General features: G+C 53.9%; 1 protein-coding gene across 1 annotated transcript in view; it reads right to left on the bottom strand.

Moving 5' to 3' along the window:
• Nucleotides 1-14452, bottom strand: part of SBNO2 (strawberry notch homolog 2) — a 50194-nt gene that overhangs the window by 18473 nt on the left and 17269 nt on the right. The window contains exons 3-4 of the mRNA XM_081135233.1: nucleotides 13497-13570; nucleotides 12807-12903 (exon numbers count right to left, since the gene is read on the bottom strand). Coding sequence (XP_080991359.1) covers nucleotides 12807-12903; nucleotides 13497-13570 — 171 coding nt within the window. The remainder of the gene's footprint in view (nucleotides 1-12806; nucleotides 12904-13496; nucleotides 13571-14452) is intronic.

Raw genomic sequence — 14452 nt, forward strand, 5'->3', positions numbered from 1 at the left:
TCTTGGGTTCGATTCCTGGGCAAGGGCATTAACCTGGGTTGCAGGTTTGATGCCTACCCCATGTTGGAGCGAGTGCAGGAGGCAGCCAATCGATGTGTCTCTCTCACATCAATGTTTCTCTCCCTCTCCTCCATGCCTTTCACTCTCTCTAGAAGGCAATGGAAAAAATATCCTCACTCCTTGAGTGAGGATTTAAAAAAAAAAAAAAGGAAAAAAGCCCCAAGTTCCAAGACAGAGGCAGGAGCTGAAGGAGGCACACCTTGAGACTCCCAGGGTGCCCAGCCCACTCATGGGAGAGCCCAGTGACTCAAAAGGCTAGCACAGCTGTCTCAGGGGAAACTGAGGTAACCATGGGTGAGTCTGGCCCTGCTGACTCCAAGGGGGGACCTCCCCTGGGCTCTGCCCCTAGGTCCCTGGGCTCTGCCCCTCCCAGGGAAGGGGGAGTCAGAGGTGGCCCAGCCCAAGTCTGGTGGACAATGCCAAGGAAGGCCAGGCTATGTCTTGCTACCTGGTCCCTATGAAGTGAGAGGGGTAGAGACCCCTGAGACCCCAGCAAGCTTGGCAGGGTGGGGTCTGGGTGTAGGTGGAGGTGGCCAGATGTCTTTGCTGAAATCCCTCTGGGGCCACATCTGAGCACGACCCTGGTGGGCACTGCATGAGCCTGGTCAGAGTGATGCTAGCTCCTGGGGCCCTAGAAGGGATCCAGGGGGCCAGGGGGAGGGGAGGCCCCAGAGCACCCCCCAGCTCCACTGCCTGTGCAGGGTGGGCAGCTGGATGGGAGTGAGAAGGGACCCCTCCCTGGCGAGAGGGGGCCCTGCTTCCTGGAGGCCAAATGGTCCCTGAGTGGTGGGCAGGGTCTGGGAGGCAGAGGAAGAATGGCCCTGGCAAAATGTTGGTGTGCAGAGGTACCCCTTCCAGAGAGGACAGTGGAAGGGGCAGGAGCTTCCCAGTTGAGAAGCCTGATTAGCACCCCGGCAGGGAGATGAGAATCAACATCAGCCATGAGGAGCCACGGGGACACAGGGACACTGATGTGACAAATGAGCAGGGCACATCTCTCAGTGCAAACATGAGAAAGACAACAGAAAACTCTGACTGGGAACATCCTGTAGGACACAACAGCCAGGGCATCCACATAGGAAAGAAGAGAAACCGACTCAGTCAGTGGGGCCTAAGGGGATGTGATCATTGTCATGGGGGATCCTGATGGGGTCCTGGGGCAGAGAGAGGGCATCAGGGGAAACAGGAAATCTAGTAAATATGAACTTTGGTTATTAATGATATCTCAGTCCTGGCTTATCGGCTGTGACAAAGGTACTGCAGTGACATCAGGTGTGGGCAGGGGAACCAGGCAGGGGCACACAGGAACATACACCATCCATAATAATTCTGTGAATCTAAAACTGTTTAAAAATATATCATCTGTTAAGTGGTTGCTCTTGCCCCACTCTATGGACACCACCTCCAGACGCTCAGACAAGCAGCTGGCAATGGGTGGGGGGGGGAGTCCCTGGATTCTCCGACAAAAGGAGGAGGGGCCTCGCACGGGTCACCAGGGGCCAGGGGGAGGTGAGGCCCCAGAGCACCTCCCAGCTCCACCGCCTGTGCAGGGTGGGCAGCCTGCCCACCAGCCTGTGTGGGAACCTAATTCCTAGCAGCCACCAGCAAACCCCCAAGACCACTCAAACCCAAAACCACCCTCCACAGGTCACCACCTGGAGCACCTGCTCCCCAGACCCCAGGACCCCTGCTGCAGCCCCTGAATGGGGAGGGAGCTGGCTGGTTACCCAGACAGTTCTGGGGGACCCGGAGAGCATGGGGTCATCTGCTGTGGTTACCATATCTGCAGCATTTTGGGAGCCCCTGAACCAGGTAAGGAGCTGGCAGGGCCATTTTGGAGCTGCCCAGACAGTAACAGCGCCCCCCTCCCCACCACAGCCCAGCTGGATGGGACAAGATGGCCCCCCACACCTGACCTGGCTCTGGGCCTCCCGCAGGATGGCTACAGCTGCTCAGACCCCAGAAATGACCTTCAAACAGGTTCTTTCACTGCCCTGGGGCAGGGGCTGAATGCTTGCCTGGGTCCATGGGGAGAGGAGTTGTTACAGGGACCCATTCCTACCTGTCCAGTCAGAGCCAATCCCAAACTGTGTCCACTGCTGCTGGCAGAGAGACTGATGGCTGCCCTAGGACACCCCAGAGCCAGTGAGACTCTCACCACCCAGACCAGAGCAAGCACACAGACACAGCCCCTCCCACCTCCCCCTCTGGCCACAAGCACTTTCATTTTGCAGCGCCTCCCTGGTCCCTCCCCATGTCCCCACTGGTTCTCAGAAAACTCCTGCAGATTCACTGTCTCTGCCAAAAAAAGCCTACGGGAGCCAGGAGGAGGGGAGGAGACCCCAGGATCTGGTGGGTCCAGTCAGTCCTCACAGTCGGCAGGTGGCTGGACCTGCCTGCCAGGTGGGAGGGGGCCCGACTGACTCCTGAGGGGGAGCGGGAGGGTTACCTTGTTGAGTGCTGCCAACTGCAGCCAGAACTGCAGCTGGGACATGGCTTGGCCGCCGATGGGTCCCCTGGAAGGAGCGCTCCCTCATGACCTTGGGTGCTGGGCAGGCTGACGGCTCTGCTCTCAGCCCAGCTGCATTTGCATGTTGGTTTAGTCACCACCAGCGCCTACTTCCCCTAAGGCCTCTGACTTTCAGGAAATGATGCCTGCCTGGTAAGTCAGGGCGATTACTGGCAGCGCAGGGACAATTACTGTACAGGGCGGAATCTAGCCACAGACAGACGCTGTCAACAATGCGCCAGCCCACCAGGTTGCACCCTGCCAGCCCCGGGTGCCCCATCCACTGTCGCCAGGCCCCTCTGCAGACACTCAGGGTTCAGATGGGACATTGGGGGGCATGGCTGGGACAACCAGACAGATCTTCCCAGCCCTGTCTGGTTCCCCAGACTGCTGGTGTACTAGGTTCTGTTCTACCTGGCCCCCTCCCCTCGAGAACTGGGTTTGGTAGGGACCCTCTGTGGCTCCCAAGATGTCCACAGCAGTGATTCTAAGGGGCACAGGTCCCCAGGAAACAGGGAAGAAACAGGTCCATCCAACTCCTAACATGCTCCCCCACACCCTCCCAGGCCCAGTCCCTAGCTCCTCAGCCTGGACCCAGGTCCATGGCCTTCACCTGACACCCTGGAGCCATCTCCAGTGCCTCCTGGGTGCCCCAAGGCCTTTGCCTATGCTGGGACTCCACCTAGAGTTCCTCCTTTTGGGCACCCGGGCCCACCCTGCTCCTTGTCTTCCAGCCTTGTCAAGGGCTCTGCCTGCCCCTGAAGCTCCGTTCCTCCCCACTTCACCTGCCCCTGCCTCCCTCAGTCCAGCAGCATAGGAGTAGGTCCAGGAAGGGCTGGTGGGCAAGGTATGCAAAACCATCATACCCTGTGGGCTGAGCCCTAGGCACAGGTACCCACCCAGTGGGAATTATTATTTTTTAGATCACTCCTCACATGCTGAGAAGAGGGACCCTGGGCCACCCACTGAGTCAGGAAGAATGAGCAGTCACAGGGTCCAACCCTGCAGTCCAACGAGGCCACTGTAGCAGCTCTGGTCCTGTCTCCCCATACAGCCAGGGGGCAACACAGACCCCAACAACAGAGTGAGTTGTGGGATAACCTGCCAGGCCATGGCCACCGTGAGAGGGAGGAAAAATGTACATATGGCAGTAAGTTCAGGAAAAGATACTTGAAACCACAAAGCAGCAGGGAAAGAGGTCACCAGCAAGATGAGATACACTGCACACCCAAGGGACTGCTAAACCTGAACAGACAACAGTGACAAGTGCTGGCGAGGACGCAGAAGTGTCGGAACCTCCAACAAACATGAGAATGTGCAACAAGTGTCTCTGTAAAACAGTGAGCAATTCCTCCAAAGGTCTACAGTCACCACATGACCCTGCAATGCCACTGCTAGGTGTCCACTCAAGAGAAATGTAAGCATGCTCACACAGAAACCTGTAAACATACATCCACTGAGGCTAGACTCACAACAGCCACAAGGTGGAAACAACCCAAATGTCCATCAACAGACAAATGTGGTCCAACCACACACTGCGATATTACTCAGCCATAAAAAGGAGTGACGTGCCCTGGCTGGTGAGGCTCAGATGGAGCGTTGTGTCATATACCAAAAGGTGGCGGGTTCAATTCCCAGTCAGGACACATACCCACATTGTGGGTTCCATCCCCAGTTGGGGGGTGTGCAGGAGGTAACCGATCAGTGTTTCTCTCTCTCTCCCTTCCCCTCTCTTTAAAATCAATTAAAAAAAAAAAGAAAAGGTGAAGCAATGACCCTCGCTACAACTTAGACGGCCCTTGGACACATGATGCTCAGTGAGAGAAGCAGACACAAAAGGCCACACAGTATGTGATTCCATTTATGTGAAATGTCCAGAACAGGCAAATCCACTGGGACAGGAAGTGGGTTAGTGGTTGTCAGGGGCTGGGGGAGAGGAAGGGGGGTGACTGCTAAGGAGGATGGGGCTTCTTTTTTGGGTGAAGGAACGTTCCAGAACAAGAGAGAGGTGATGGTTGCACAACATTGTGAATATACTTTAAAAGGGTGAATTTTAAGGTATGCAAATTGTCTTGATTTTAAAAAGAATTACTTGGAATCTGAAATGAAAGGAAAACATAATAAAATAATAAATGAAAAAAACCTTTTTATTACTAGGTTTAATGGGCATAAAACTGATCAAGTTGCCAGCAAAGTTTGTAAACTCTGTCCCTCATATCTCATCTCCAGATGGTTGACCAACTGGCAAAGATGACCCTAAAGAGACAGGGAAGCCCAGGATGACTGGGGGTCTGAGGGCAAGGAAGGGCTCCTGCCTAAGAAAGTCATCACCCGGGGGCACCTGCCCACCAAAGCCTGTGGGTCTTGGATGGGACTGGATGGTAGTTAGGGGGCTGAGTCAGGTCTGGGCAGAGGTCCTGGTGGAGGCAAAGCAAGTGACCTGGGTGCTAGTGTGGGTAGGGGCCACACCAGAAGACGTGGATGGCCACGGATCCAGCCCCATGAATGTGGCTAGTCCCTGTCTGGCTGTGTCTGTGCTGTGGGTTGCCTAGCAGGCGGGACCCTTTCTGGCCCCCAGGCTGACCCTCCACTATGTGGCTGGGTGCAGATGGGTGGGTATGGCCCAACTGCCTCATGTTTCCTGAGAAAATGCCCCCACGTGTTTTTGGGGTCTCATCCCTTACCTTCTCCACCTGCCCTGCCAGTTTCTTTACACACACTCGAGGGCTCGGGCAACCACTGGCCTGGGCTGCAGGTATCCTATCTGTCCCCAAGTTACAGTGAGTTCAGCTGAGGCTGGGGAGTGGGCAGCACTCACTGGACAGAGGAGTGGGGAGGGCACTACAGGTCCTCCTCAAGCACACCTCACTGCTAGAATGTTCCTGTTGAGAGCTCAATTGTGTCCCCCAAAATGACAGGTTCGAGTCCTAACCTGTAAACTGGTCCTTATTTGGAAATAGGTTTAATAAGCTAAGATGGGGTCACAGTGGAGTAAGATGGTCCTAATGCAATTACTGTTGTCCTTATAAGAACAGGGAAATATGGACATAGGCACATAGGGAGAGACAACATGAAGACAGAAGTAGACACTACCATGATGTGACTACAAGCCCAGGATGCTTGGAGTCCCCAGAAGCTGGGAGAGGCAGGAGGGACCCTTCCCTGAAGCCTCAGGAGGGAGGGTAGCCCTGCAAAATCTACCCCAGAAACGGGAGGGTGTAAATCTCTCTGGTTTTAAGCTGCCCAGTTTGTGGTACTTTAGTGGGGTAGCCCCAGGACACTTCTATAATCCTCCTGAGAGCTCTGCTCTGTCAGCCCATCATAGGGCCAGCGCCTGGTGTGGCCCCAGTGGCCTCACCAGCACGCAACTCCTGACCGCTTTCCAGCAGTACAATCTGTGGGACAGCCCCCAGCCTTTAAAACCTCCCTCACTTCCTTGTTTGCAGGTGCCTGGGTGCCCCGACTTCCACATAGAGACTCTCTGGAGACAAACACCCATGCTCCTGGCCCTTGGCACAGACTACAACAGGCGGGTTCCTGGCTGTGGTCCTCAGCACAGACCTTGGAGGGTTCCTGGCCATGGCTGAGTGTGAACCAACAGGCTCCTGTGAGAAGAAGCCTCACACTCTCTTTTTGCCAATGCTGGTAACTGCTAAGAACCCACTGGCAAACCAAGACCTCTGATCCCGTGAAATCCATTTGCCAAGCAGTTGATGCCACCCACCTCTCCCCAAACAGGGAGCTGCTGAGAGTTTTTGAAGCACTTTTCTGAGCCGTGACCTCATCTTTGCTTCTCAGAAGCCCAGAGACGCAATGCTGCCTTGTATGTGTGTGTGCGCCGGGAGGTGTTCAGCACATGGGAAAGAGCTGTCCCCAGAACATAGCCAAGATAAGATGTTAGGGGTCCAGGTGGCCTAGGGAGGAGGTTTCAGGGCAGCATCTACTCCAGTGAATGAGTATGTGGGGCAGCAGGGGGGATGGAATGCTGAGTCTCTCACCCCTAACGCATTTCCGACATCTCCCTAAATATCACCCCCAATCAGATTCAGCTACATCTGGAACACATGTCCACACACAAGGCCTGTACACAATGTTCACAGCAGCAGGTTTCACAACAGCCAACAGTTAGACACAGCCCAAATGTCCACCAATGGATGAATGGACAAATACAATGTGGTCCATCCACACAGTAGAATATTACTCAGCCATGAAAAGGAGGGAAGCGCTGACACTAGTTACAACATGAATGAACACTGAAAACACGCTGGTCAGTGAGATAAGCCAGACACAAAAGGCCACACAGTGTGTGATTCCATTTATGTGAAATGTCCAGAACAGGCAAATCCAAAGACAGAAAGTGGATTCGTGGTTGTTAGGGGCTGGGGAGGAGAATGGGGAGGATGCTTGCTGATGGGGACAGGGTTTTTGGGGTGATGGAGTGTTCTGATAGAAGACAGAAGTAATGGGTACACAACAAAAGCCAGCGAATTGTATGATATTCAAATTGTATCTCAATCTAAAAATAAATGATGAAAGAAAAGCTGCATATTCAGACCCCCCAGTGCTCAGCACACCCACCCGTGTGAGACCTCATGTGGGGCCCCTTGAGCTGTTCGGATCACCAACCAGGGACTTGGGGCCTGAATGGCTCCATGTCAACAAGAGTCAGAAGGAGAGGAGGCCCTTCCTCAGGGATGTGGGTGATACAAGGTCCAATGCAGGGATGACACAGCATGAGCCTAGGCCAGCCCAAGTGGCTACAAGGGAGGAAATGTTCCAATGGCAATGCAGAGGGACACAGGAAATCCTGAGCAGACACTCCTGATCAGAGCCCACGCTGATATAAATGAATGACTAAATGGCTAAGGGGAGGGGACAGCTGTCTCTACACAATGCTAGCTATCAGTGTAGCAGTGAAGACAACAATCTCTGCTAGATGGACGCCTCAGTCACAACTGCTGTAGCAGACACCCACCAACAGATGACAAGGTCATTCCCACCCCCACTACAAGGGGAACAGCCTGGGTGTCTCTCCCAGCATGAGAGACAAGTAGCAGCCTGACAGTGGGCAGTGGAGGGACCTGATGGAGGCCACCCCAAAGGGGATCAAGGTGAATCCCACTGGCAATGAGACACATCAATACCAGGGTTGCAGAGACAATGCACTGAGGACACAGGGTCTTATTTGTGGGATTCCTGCCATAAGCGCAGGGCCCCAGTCTCAGCAAGAGGCCCCCAGGCAAACTCTTCAGAGGCCTCAGTGTCTACCTGGCATTTGGGTCTATCACCAACACTGTGACACATGGGCCGAGGTTATGTAGGATGATGACGTACACAGAAGCTTGCTGAATGAGGGTGGCCAGGAATTCTCAGTACTATTTTTGCAAATTTTCTGTAAATCTAAAATATTTTAAAATTTGTTTTGTCATGAAAACATTCAAACATGCAGAAAAAGGCATCAGAGCTTAAATTTTCAGAGAGCCCTGGGTGCATGAACCCTCACCACATTGGAACCTGGGTCTCAGGCCCTGGGCAGGGCAGCGTGATGGGGGGGCCACACCCAGCACAGCTGCCTCAGAGAGGCATCTGGACTGCAGAATCCCCCATGCTGCAGGCCCCCTGGGATCTGTGAAGGGGGTCCCAAAGAGGCATGGCCAACCTGCCCCCAATGTTCCTGGACCTGGGTTGGCTCAAGTGTGAAATCGAGGGAGGGACCCAATACCCCTGGGGTTCCATGATTCATCCCAGGAGACAGGAGAAGAGCAAAGACCTCAGACAGCAAAGCCAGGTCTGAGGCCAACCACAGGCTGGGGAACCACAGGTCCCAATGCATTCCCCGTGGAGGTGGGGGACAGAATGCTGACCCTGGAGGAATTACTCCGTGTCTTAAAGGGAAATTGGAGGAAGCTTTCTCCTTGCAGGTAACAGGAGACACACAGCTCATCTCCTTGCTCTTTTTGCTTTGGCTGCCAGGAAACTTGGGAATCAAGTTTAGTTACCAGGAAGTTTATTAAGGCCTACGGGTTTATATTCACTCCTTGCCCCCAGCCCGGCTCTAAATATTCCATTTCAATTCCTTCCAATTTATACAGCAGTAGGGAACATTTCTAGAGTGTGCCATGGGCCACACGAGGGCTTTGCATGATGTATCAGTTTCCTTTGACTGTCATAATAAATTACCACAAACTTCCTAGCTTAAAACAACACAAGTTTATTACCTATGGTTCTAGAGGTCAAGAGTTCGACATGGGTCTAACAGATCTAAACCCAGGTGTGGGCACCGCTGGTCCTTCCAGAAGCTCCAGAGAGAATAGTTTCTAGCCTTTTCCAGCTTCTAAGCACTGCACCCCTACGCCTTCCTCCAGCAGCACAGCCTCTTCCATCTCTCTGACTTTGACCCTCTTGCCTCACTCTTATGAGGACCCTGGGCCCCCTGAGGAATCTAGGGTTGTTTCCATCTCAGGGTCCTGGGACTTAATTCTACCTGCATATTACTATGTGAAGTAATATCCACAAGTGCTGGGACCAGGATGGGGACATCTTTGGGGTTGCGTTCTAACACACCCACTCAGTGAAATGCATTCTTTCTTTCTTTTGGGATTCCCCAGCTCCCATGTCTGGGACTTGAAAACAAACTGTATAAGCAGGTTTTTAAGAGTTAGATGTCTGCCCTGGGTGGTGTGGCTCAGTTGGTGGGGCGTCATCCCATGCACCAAAAGGTTGCCGGTTCAATTTCCAGTCAGGGCACATGCCTGGGTTGTGGGCTCAATCCCTGGTAGGAGGCATACAGGAGACAGCTGATTAATGTTTCACTTTCACATTGATGTTTTTCTCTCTCTCTTCCTCTCCCTTTCTTTCTCTCTAAAAATCAACTTAAGAATCTTAAAAAAAAGAGAGCTGGATGTCAGAAGGGTCAGAAAGGTCTGGAGAGCACTTGGCTTGGCCAGGGGGCAGGTACAGAGATGCTTTCCAGCCCTAAGCTTCCTCCAGGTGCCTCAGAATGGAGGGTCCTGGGCCCCTTGGGTAATCCAGGCTTAATCCTGAGGATCCTTAACTTAATCTCATCTGCAAAGTCCCTCTGCTACATGAGGTGACATCCACATGAGGTAACATGTCCACAGGTTCCAGGACCAGGATGGGGATATATTTGGAGCTGTCCCTGAGCCAGCCACCATGGTGATGTCACTTAGTCTGAATCAGGAACAGAGGGTGCCTGTGGTGGGCCCAGTGGGCCGGGCTGGGCTATAAAGAGCTTCGAATACTAGGCTAGGTCTGGACTCCTTCCTGGCTCGGCTCACAGGCCCTGGGGTCATGGGGGTCATGGGAGAGGTGCAGAAGGCTGACCAACAGGTCCATGCCCTGAGCCAACTCTGATTTCATGTTTGTCCGATCCCACACTCAGCACTGGGGTGAGATTTTGCTGGAAGAAGGTTCTGCTTTATTTATTTATTTATTTATAAATATCCTCACCCAAAGATATGGTGTTTTTTAAAACTGATTTTAGACAGAGAAGAAGGGAGAGAGAGAGAGAGAGAGAGGGAGAGACAGAAACATCGAAGTGAGAAAGAAACATTGATGAATTACCTCCTGTGAACCGTTGCCTCCTGTATGCTCCCCAATTGGGGATCAAATGCGCAATCTGGGTATGTGCCCTGACCAGGAATTGAACTCACAATCTTTTGGTGCACTGGACAATGCTCCAACCAACTGAGCTACCCAGCCACGGCAGTCCTGCTGTTTTAAAAGGGAGATCTGGTTCTAGCCGGTTTGGCTCAGTGGTTAGAGTGTCCCACCATGGACTGAAGGGTCCCAGGTTCAGTTCTGGCCAAGGGCACACACCTCGGTTGCAGGCTTGAGCCCAGGCCCCAATCAGGGCATGTGTGGGAGGCAACCACTCAATATGTCTCTCTCACATCGATGTTTCTCTCTCTCTGTCTCCCTTCTACTCTCTCTGAAAAGCAATGGAAAAAATATTCTCAGGTGAGGGTTTAAAAAAAAAAATAGGGGGGAGATCTGGGTCCAAGGTATCCTAGCAAGGTGACTGGAGTGGGGGATGGGCTGCTATGGGTTCAGCAGGCGCTCAATAAACATCTGTGAGATGGATACATGAACTCTGAGTGCTAGGAAAGGCATCTGTGACGCCCCAAGGGGTTCTAGGCTGAGAAACCACATTGTTTCTTGGCAGAGCAGGGGAGGTGGTGGGAGCCAAATGCATTAGAGAGAGAGATGGGGGAGTAAAGCCGGGTGGGTGGCCACAGGGGTTGGGAGGCTTCCAAGAGCCATGGACTCTGCATACCCCATGCCTCAGTTTCCTCATTCACACATCAGGTGATGCCCCAGCTGGGGAAACAACATCAGGAGATAAGTCTGGATGTGGAGTAGTGTCTGAGATGGGTTGAGAGGAACTTAATCAGAGCTCTGAAAAGGCGACCAGCCCTGCAGGATAAGTCAACACCCAGAGACGCAGCAGATGGGGGAGGGTCTTGAGCTGACAGCCAGGGCACCCTGACCCCCACTGGACCTTCCTCGCTGGACACCAGCACCTCCCAAGGTTGGGCAATGGCATCCACCAAACCACAGAGGCCTAAGGTGTCATACTCCAGAGCTGAAGGAAGAAACTGCAAACGCGAATGGAAAGGCTGGGGGGCCAGGTCCACAGGGCCCCTCATCTCTGTCACATCACTACCCTTATCCTGGGAGACTCGGGGGCTCAAATTTCTTCTACATGGCCCCCAAAGGGTAGATGAGCCCTGTGCTCCCATTTCTGAGAGGCCCAGCCTCATCTTTTCCAGGGTGGCCACAAGGGTCACCAAGGGGTGACTTAAACAACAGACATGTACTCCCACAGCCCTGGAGGGTGAACGTCTGGGAGGGTCCCTCTTGCCCCTCCTGGCTCCTGGTGTCTTTGGCTGTGGCCACATGGCCCTGTCTCTGCCTCCCTGGTCATGTGCTTTGTCCTCTGTGTCTGTGTCTCTTCTTCTGTCTCTCTAATGACGCGCTGGGTTTAGGGCCAGGCTGAGATAACCAGCATCCTCTCAACTCCATTTTTAACTCATCATTCCTGCAAAGACCCTAGTTCCAAAGAAGGACACATTCTGAGGATCCAGGTGGGTGTGGATTTGAGGGAGAACACTGGTTACCACAGTATAGCTCCCTTGGTCCAGCTCTCTGCCCGGTCCTGTTGAAGCCCTGAGTGCACAGAACAGCCAGCTCCAGTGGGTGTGAGCCAGATGAATGGTCTGTCTGGATCCAAGTGAGTCCAGCGGATTTGAATTAACTGGTTTATGCTGCATCCCTCCACAGCTTGTCCCCTCGTGGGCCTCACATGCCCCCACTTCACAAGGAGGATGGAGGCTAGGAGCTGAGTGGCTGCTGCCCCCTCACTCCTTGATTGGCCTCAGCACCCTCACAACTGGGTGGTTCCCAAACTGTATGCTGAGCCCCCCCACACACACACACCCCACTACAGAGAACAGGCTCAGGCGAGTATTTGAAGTTTCCCAGGGAAATGCAGTGCCAAGGCTCCAGTGGCCCCGGGTGATCACATCAGAGCAAAGGCGCCGGCATTAGAGTGAGCGTGGGCTTCTTCCCAAGAATCATCCCCGCAGAGCTCGGTTTTCCAGAGCTGGCATGAGGAGACAGGGGCGCTAAGCAAGAACCCTAAGGACGAGGCCACGAAGGCAGGTTCCACCTGACTCCTTGAGAGCTGAGCTGCCCCATGTCCCCCAAGAGAATAAATCAAACATTGACTGTGGGTCACATTTTCAAATGACTGCTAGGTTTGGGGACACAGACACTCACTGAGGGGCACCACTCTTGCCTGGGGGCATGGAGACCAAGGATCCTCCCCTAGACACTAAGGTGAACACAAAGCCTCTGCTGGGAGAAGGAGGAAGGCACCAAGGTTTGGGGAAAGTGAAGCAGGTGCTCTGAAAGGCAGCCCCACCACCCACACACAGGGCATGACCAAAGGGGTGACAAGGAAAACTCCCATCCTTCGTTATATAACCTCTGACCCAGCTCTCCACTGTGGTGAAATTGCCTCTGACAGATCAGAAGAGCAGGGCTGTAGTTGAGGCTGGCAGGGCCAAGGGGCACTGCTATTCCCCAAAATAAGCCCTATTTCCACATGGCTCAGCAGAGGTTGTTGGCGCAGACCTGGGGTGCAGCAGGGGTCCTGTGGGCAGGCACTTGGCCATTGGGGGTTCGAAGGGCTACTTTGACTTGGGTCTCCTACCTGAGGAAAGTCGCTCTTTGGCAGGAAGCTGGGGGTGGCAGCCGCAGGGCTATAGCTGGTATCTGCGCAGGGCTGACCCACAAAGTTCATAAACTGGCTGGAGAGAGATAGGAAAGAAGGTGAGCTGTTGGGTGTGGTGGGGGCACTGTCCTCCCCACTTTGAGTACAAGACAGAAGTGGGGCCACCCGCTAACAGAAAGAACTCTGGTGTCTCAGAAACTCAGCTTAAAGGAGGGGCCCAAGCACCCACATCCCAAGACACAGCAATACAGAAAAAAAAGGGTCCAGATACATGTGCTCCCAGGACCTTCGTACAGGTCATTCCTTGGCCTGGTTCCCTGAAAACTCCTATTTACCCTACAAAACCCAGTTCCGTTGCCCTCTAGAGGAAAATGCACTCCTGGTTCCTTTTGCCCCCAGAGTTTCTCACCACCCCAACCTGTTGTCACCCCCCACAGTGGAGCCCTCTCTGGCACCTGTCTCCACTACCTCTGCCCTTTTCCCTGGTGGGTTCTCACTAAGACAGATCTCAACTGCCTCAGAGCAGCCAAGATCAGGCCCACGGCCCACTTGGCAGGAGGTTGAAGCTCTGCGAGTTCTAGTTTTGTTTAATTCATGACTGCGGAACGGGAAGGCAGAGTGGCCATGGGACGTGGTGAGGCAGGCTTGGACCCGAGCAGTGGTACTTACTGGTTTTCACTGGAGAAGGCTGGATATGGCGTAGGCGGGAAGGGGTTCCACCACCGGTAGTGCAGCACGGCGCTCTGCAAAAGAGCGAGTGCATCAGAAGGGGGCTAAAGGGGATGGGAGAGGAGGGAACCTGCCCCACTCACTGGGTAGGGTTCCAGTGGTCCAGAGCCAGGGACTCCAAGGTCAGGGTACAAGCCCCACCCTTGGCCCCTAACTGGATCACCTGGGAGTCAATTAACTGCTGTGTGTCTCAGCTTCCCTAAGTGCATGGGAAAACCCACTGAGAGGGTTGCAGTGAAGATGAAAGTATTGATCAATACATGTGCAGGACCAGGTGGGGATGGGTGGGTGTGGTCCCAGAATCCCAGAGGATTGGGTGGGTATGGTCTCAGAATCCCTCAGTCAACACTGCCAGCCACCTGAGGTTCTGACACCCAGGCCTGGGGCCCAGGAACCTGTATTTCACAAGGGCCCATGTGTTGGTGGCCCAATACCCTGCTCAGGAGCCTCCCACCCCCATTCTACAAGTGAAGGATAAGACCACATGCAAAGCAAGATGGTGCAAGTCCCTGCAGAGCCAGGCCCCATGGGGGAGATGTGTGGCCTGCCCAGGGAGAGAGGACTTCTCAGAGGGATGGGGGACAAGGCCAGTGCCAGGGGCTCCCACCAGCACCATGAACTGGCTCCTGCCCTAGCAAGACCCTCACAGCCCAACCCCTCCTAGGTAAGCTGGGAGATCACCCTTCTCAGAGCTCCCACGGGCCAAGGGGGCTACCAGTATCAGCTCACTCTGTCTGGCCCAAGAGAGCAGCATGGGCAGGGGTTCCAAGGAACCTGCTTTGGGAAACACCAGGGACGTGGCTGGAAGAGTGAGCCTGAGGTCAGTGGGTACATAAGGGACCTTGCACTGCGATTTAACAGGACCAGCTTGAAGGTGTGGGACCATGAACACTCTA

The sequence above is a fragment of the Miniopterus schreibersii genome, assembly GCF_964146895.1.
Source record: "Miniopterus schreibersii genome assembly, chromosome: 4".
Taxonomy (NCBI): Eukaryota; Metazoa; Chordata; class Mammalia; order Chiroptera; family Miniopteridae; genus Miniopterus; species Miniopterus schreibersii.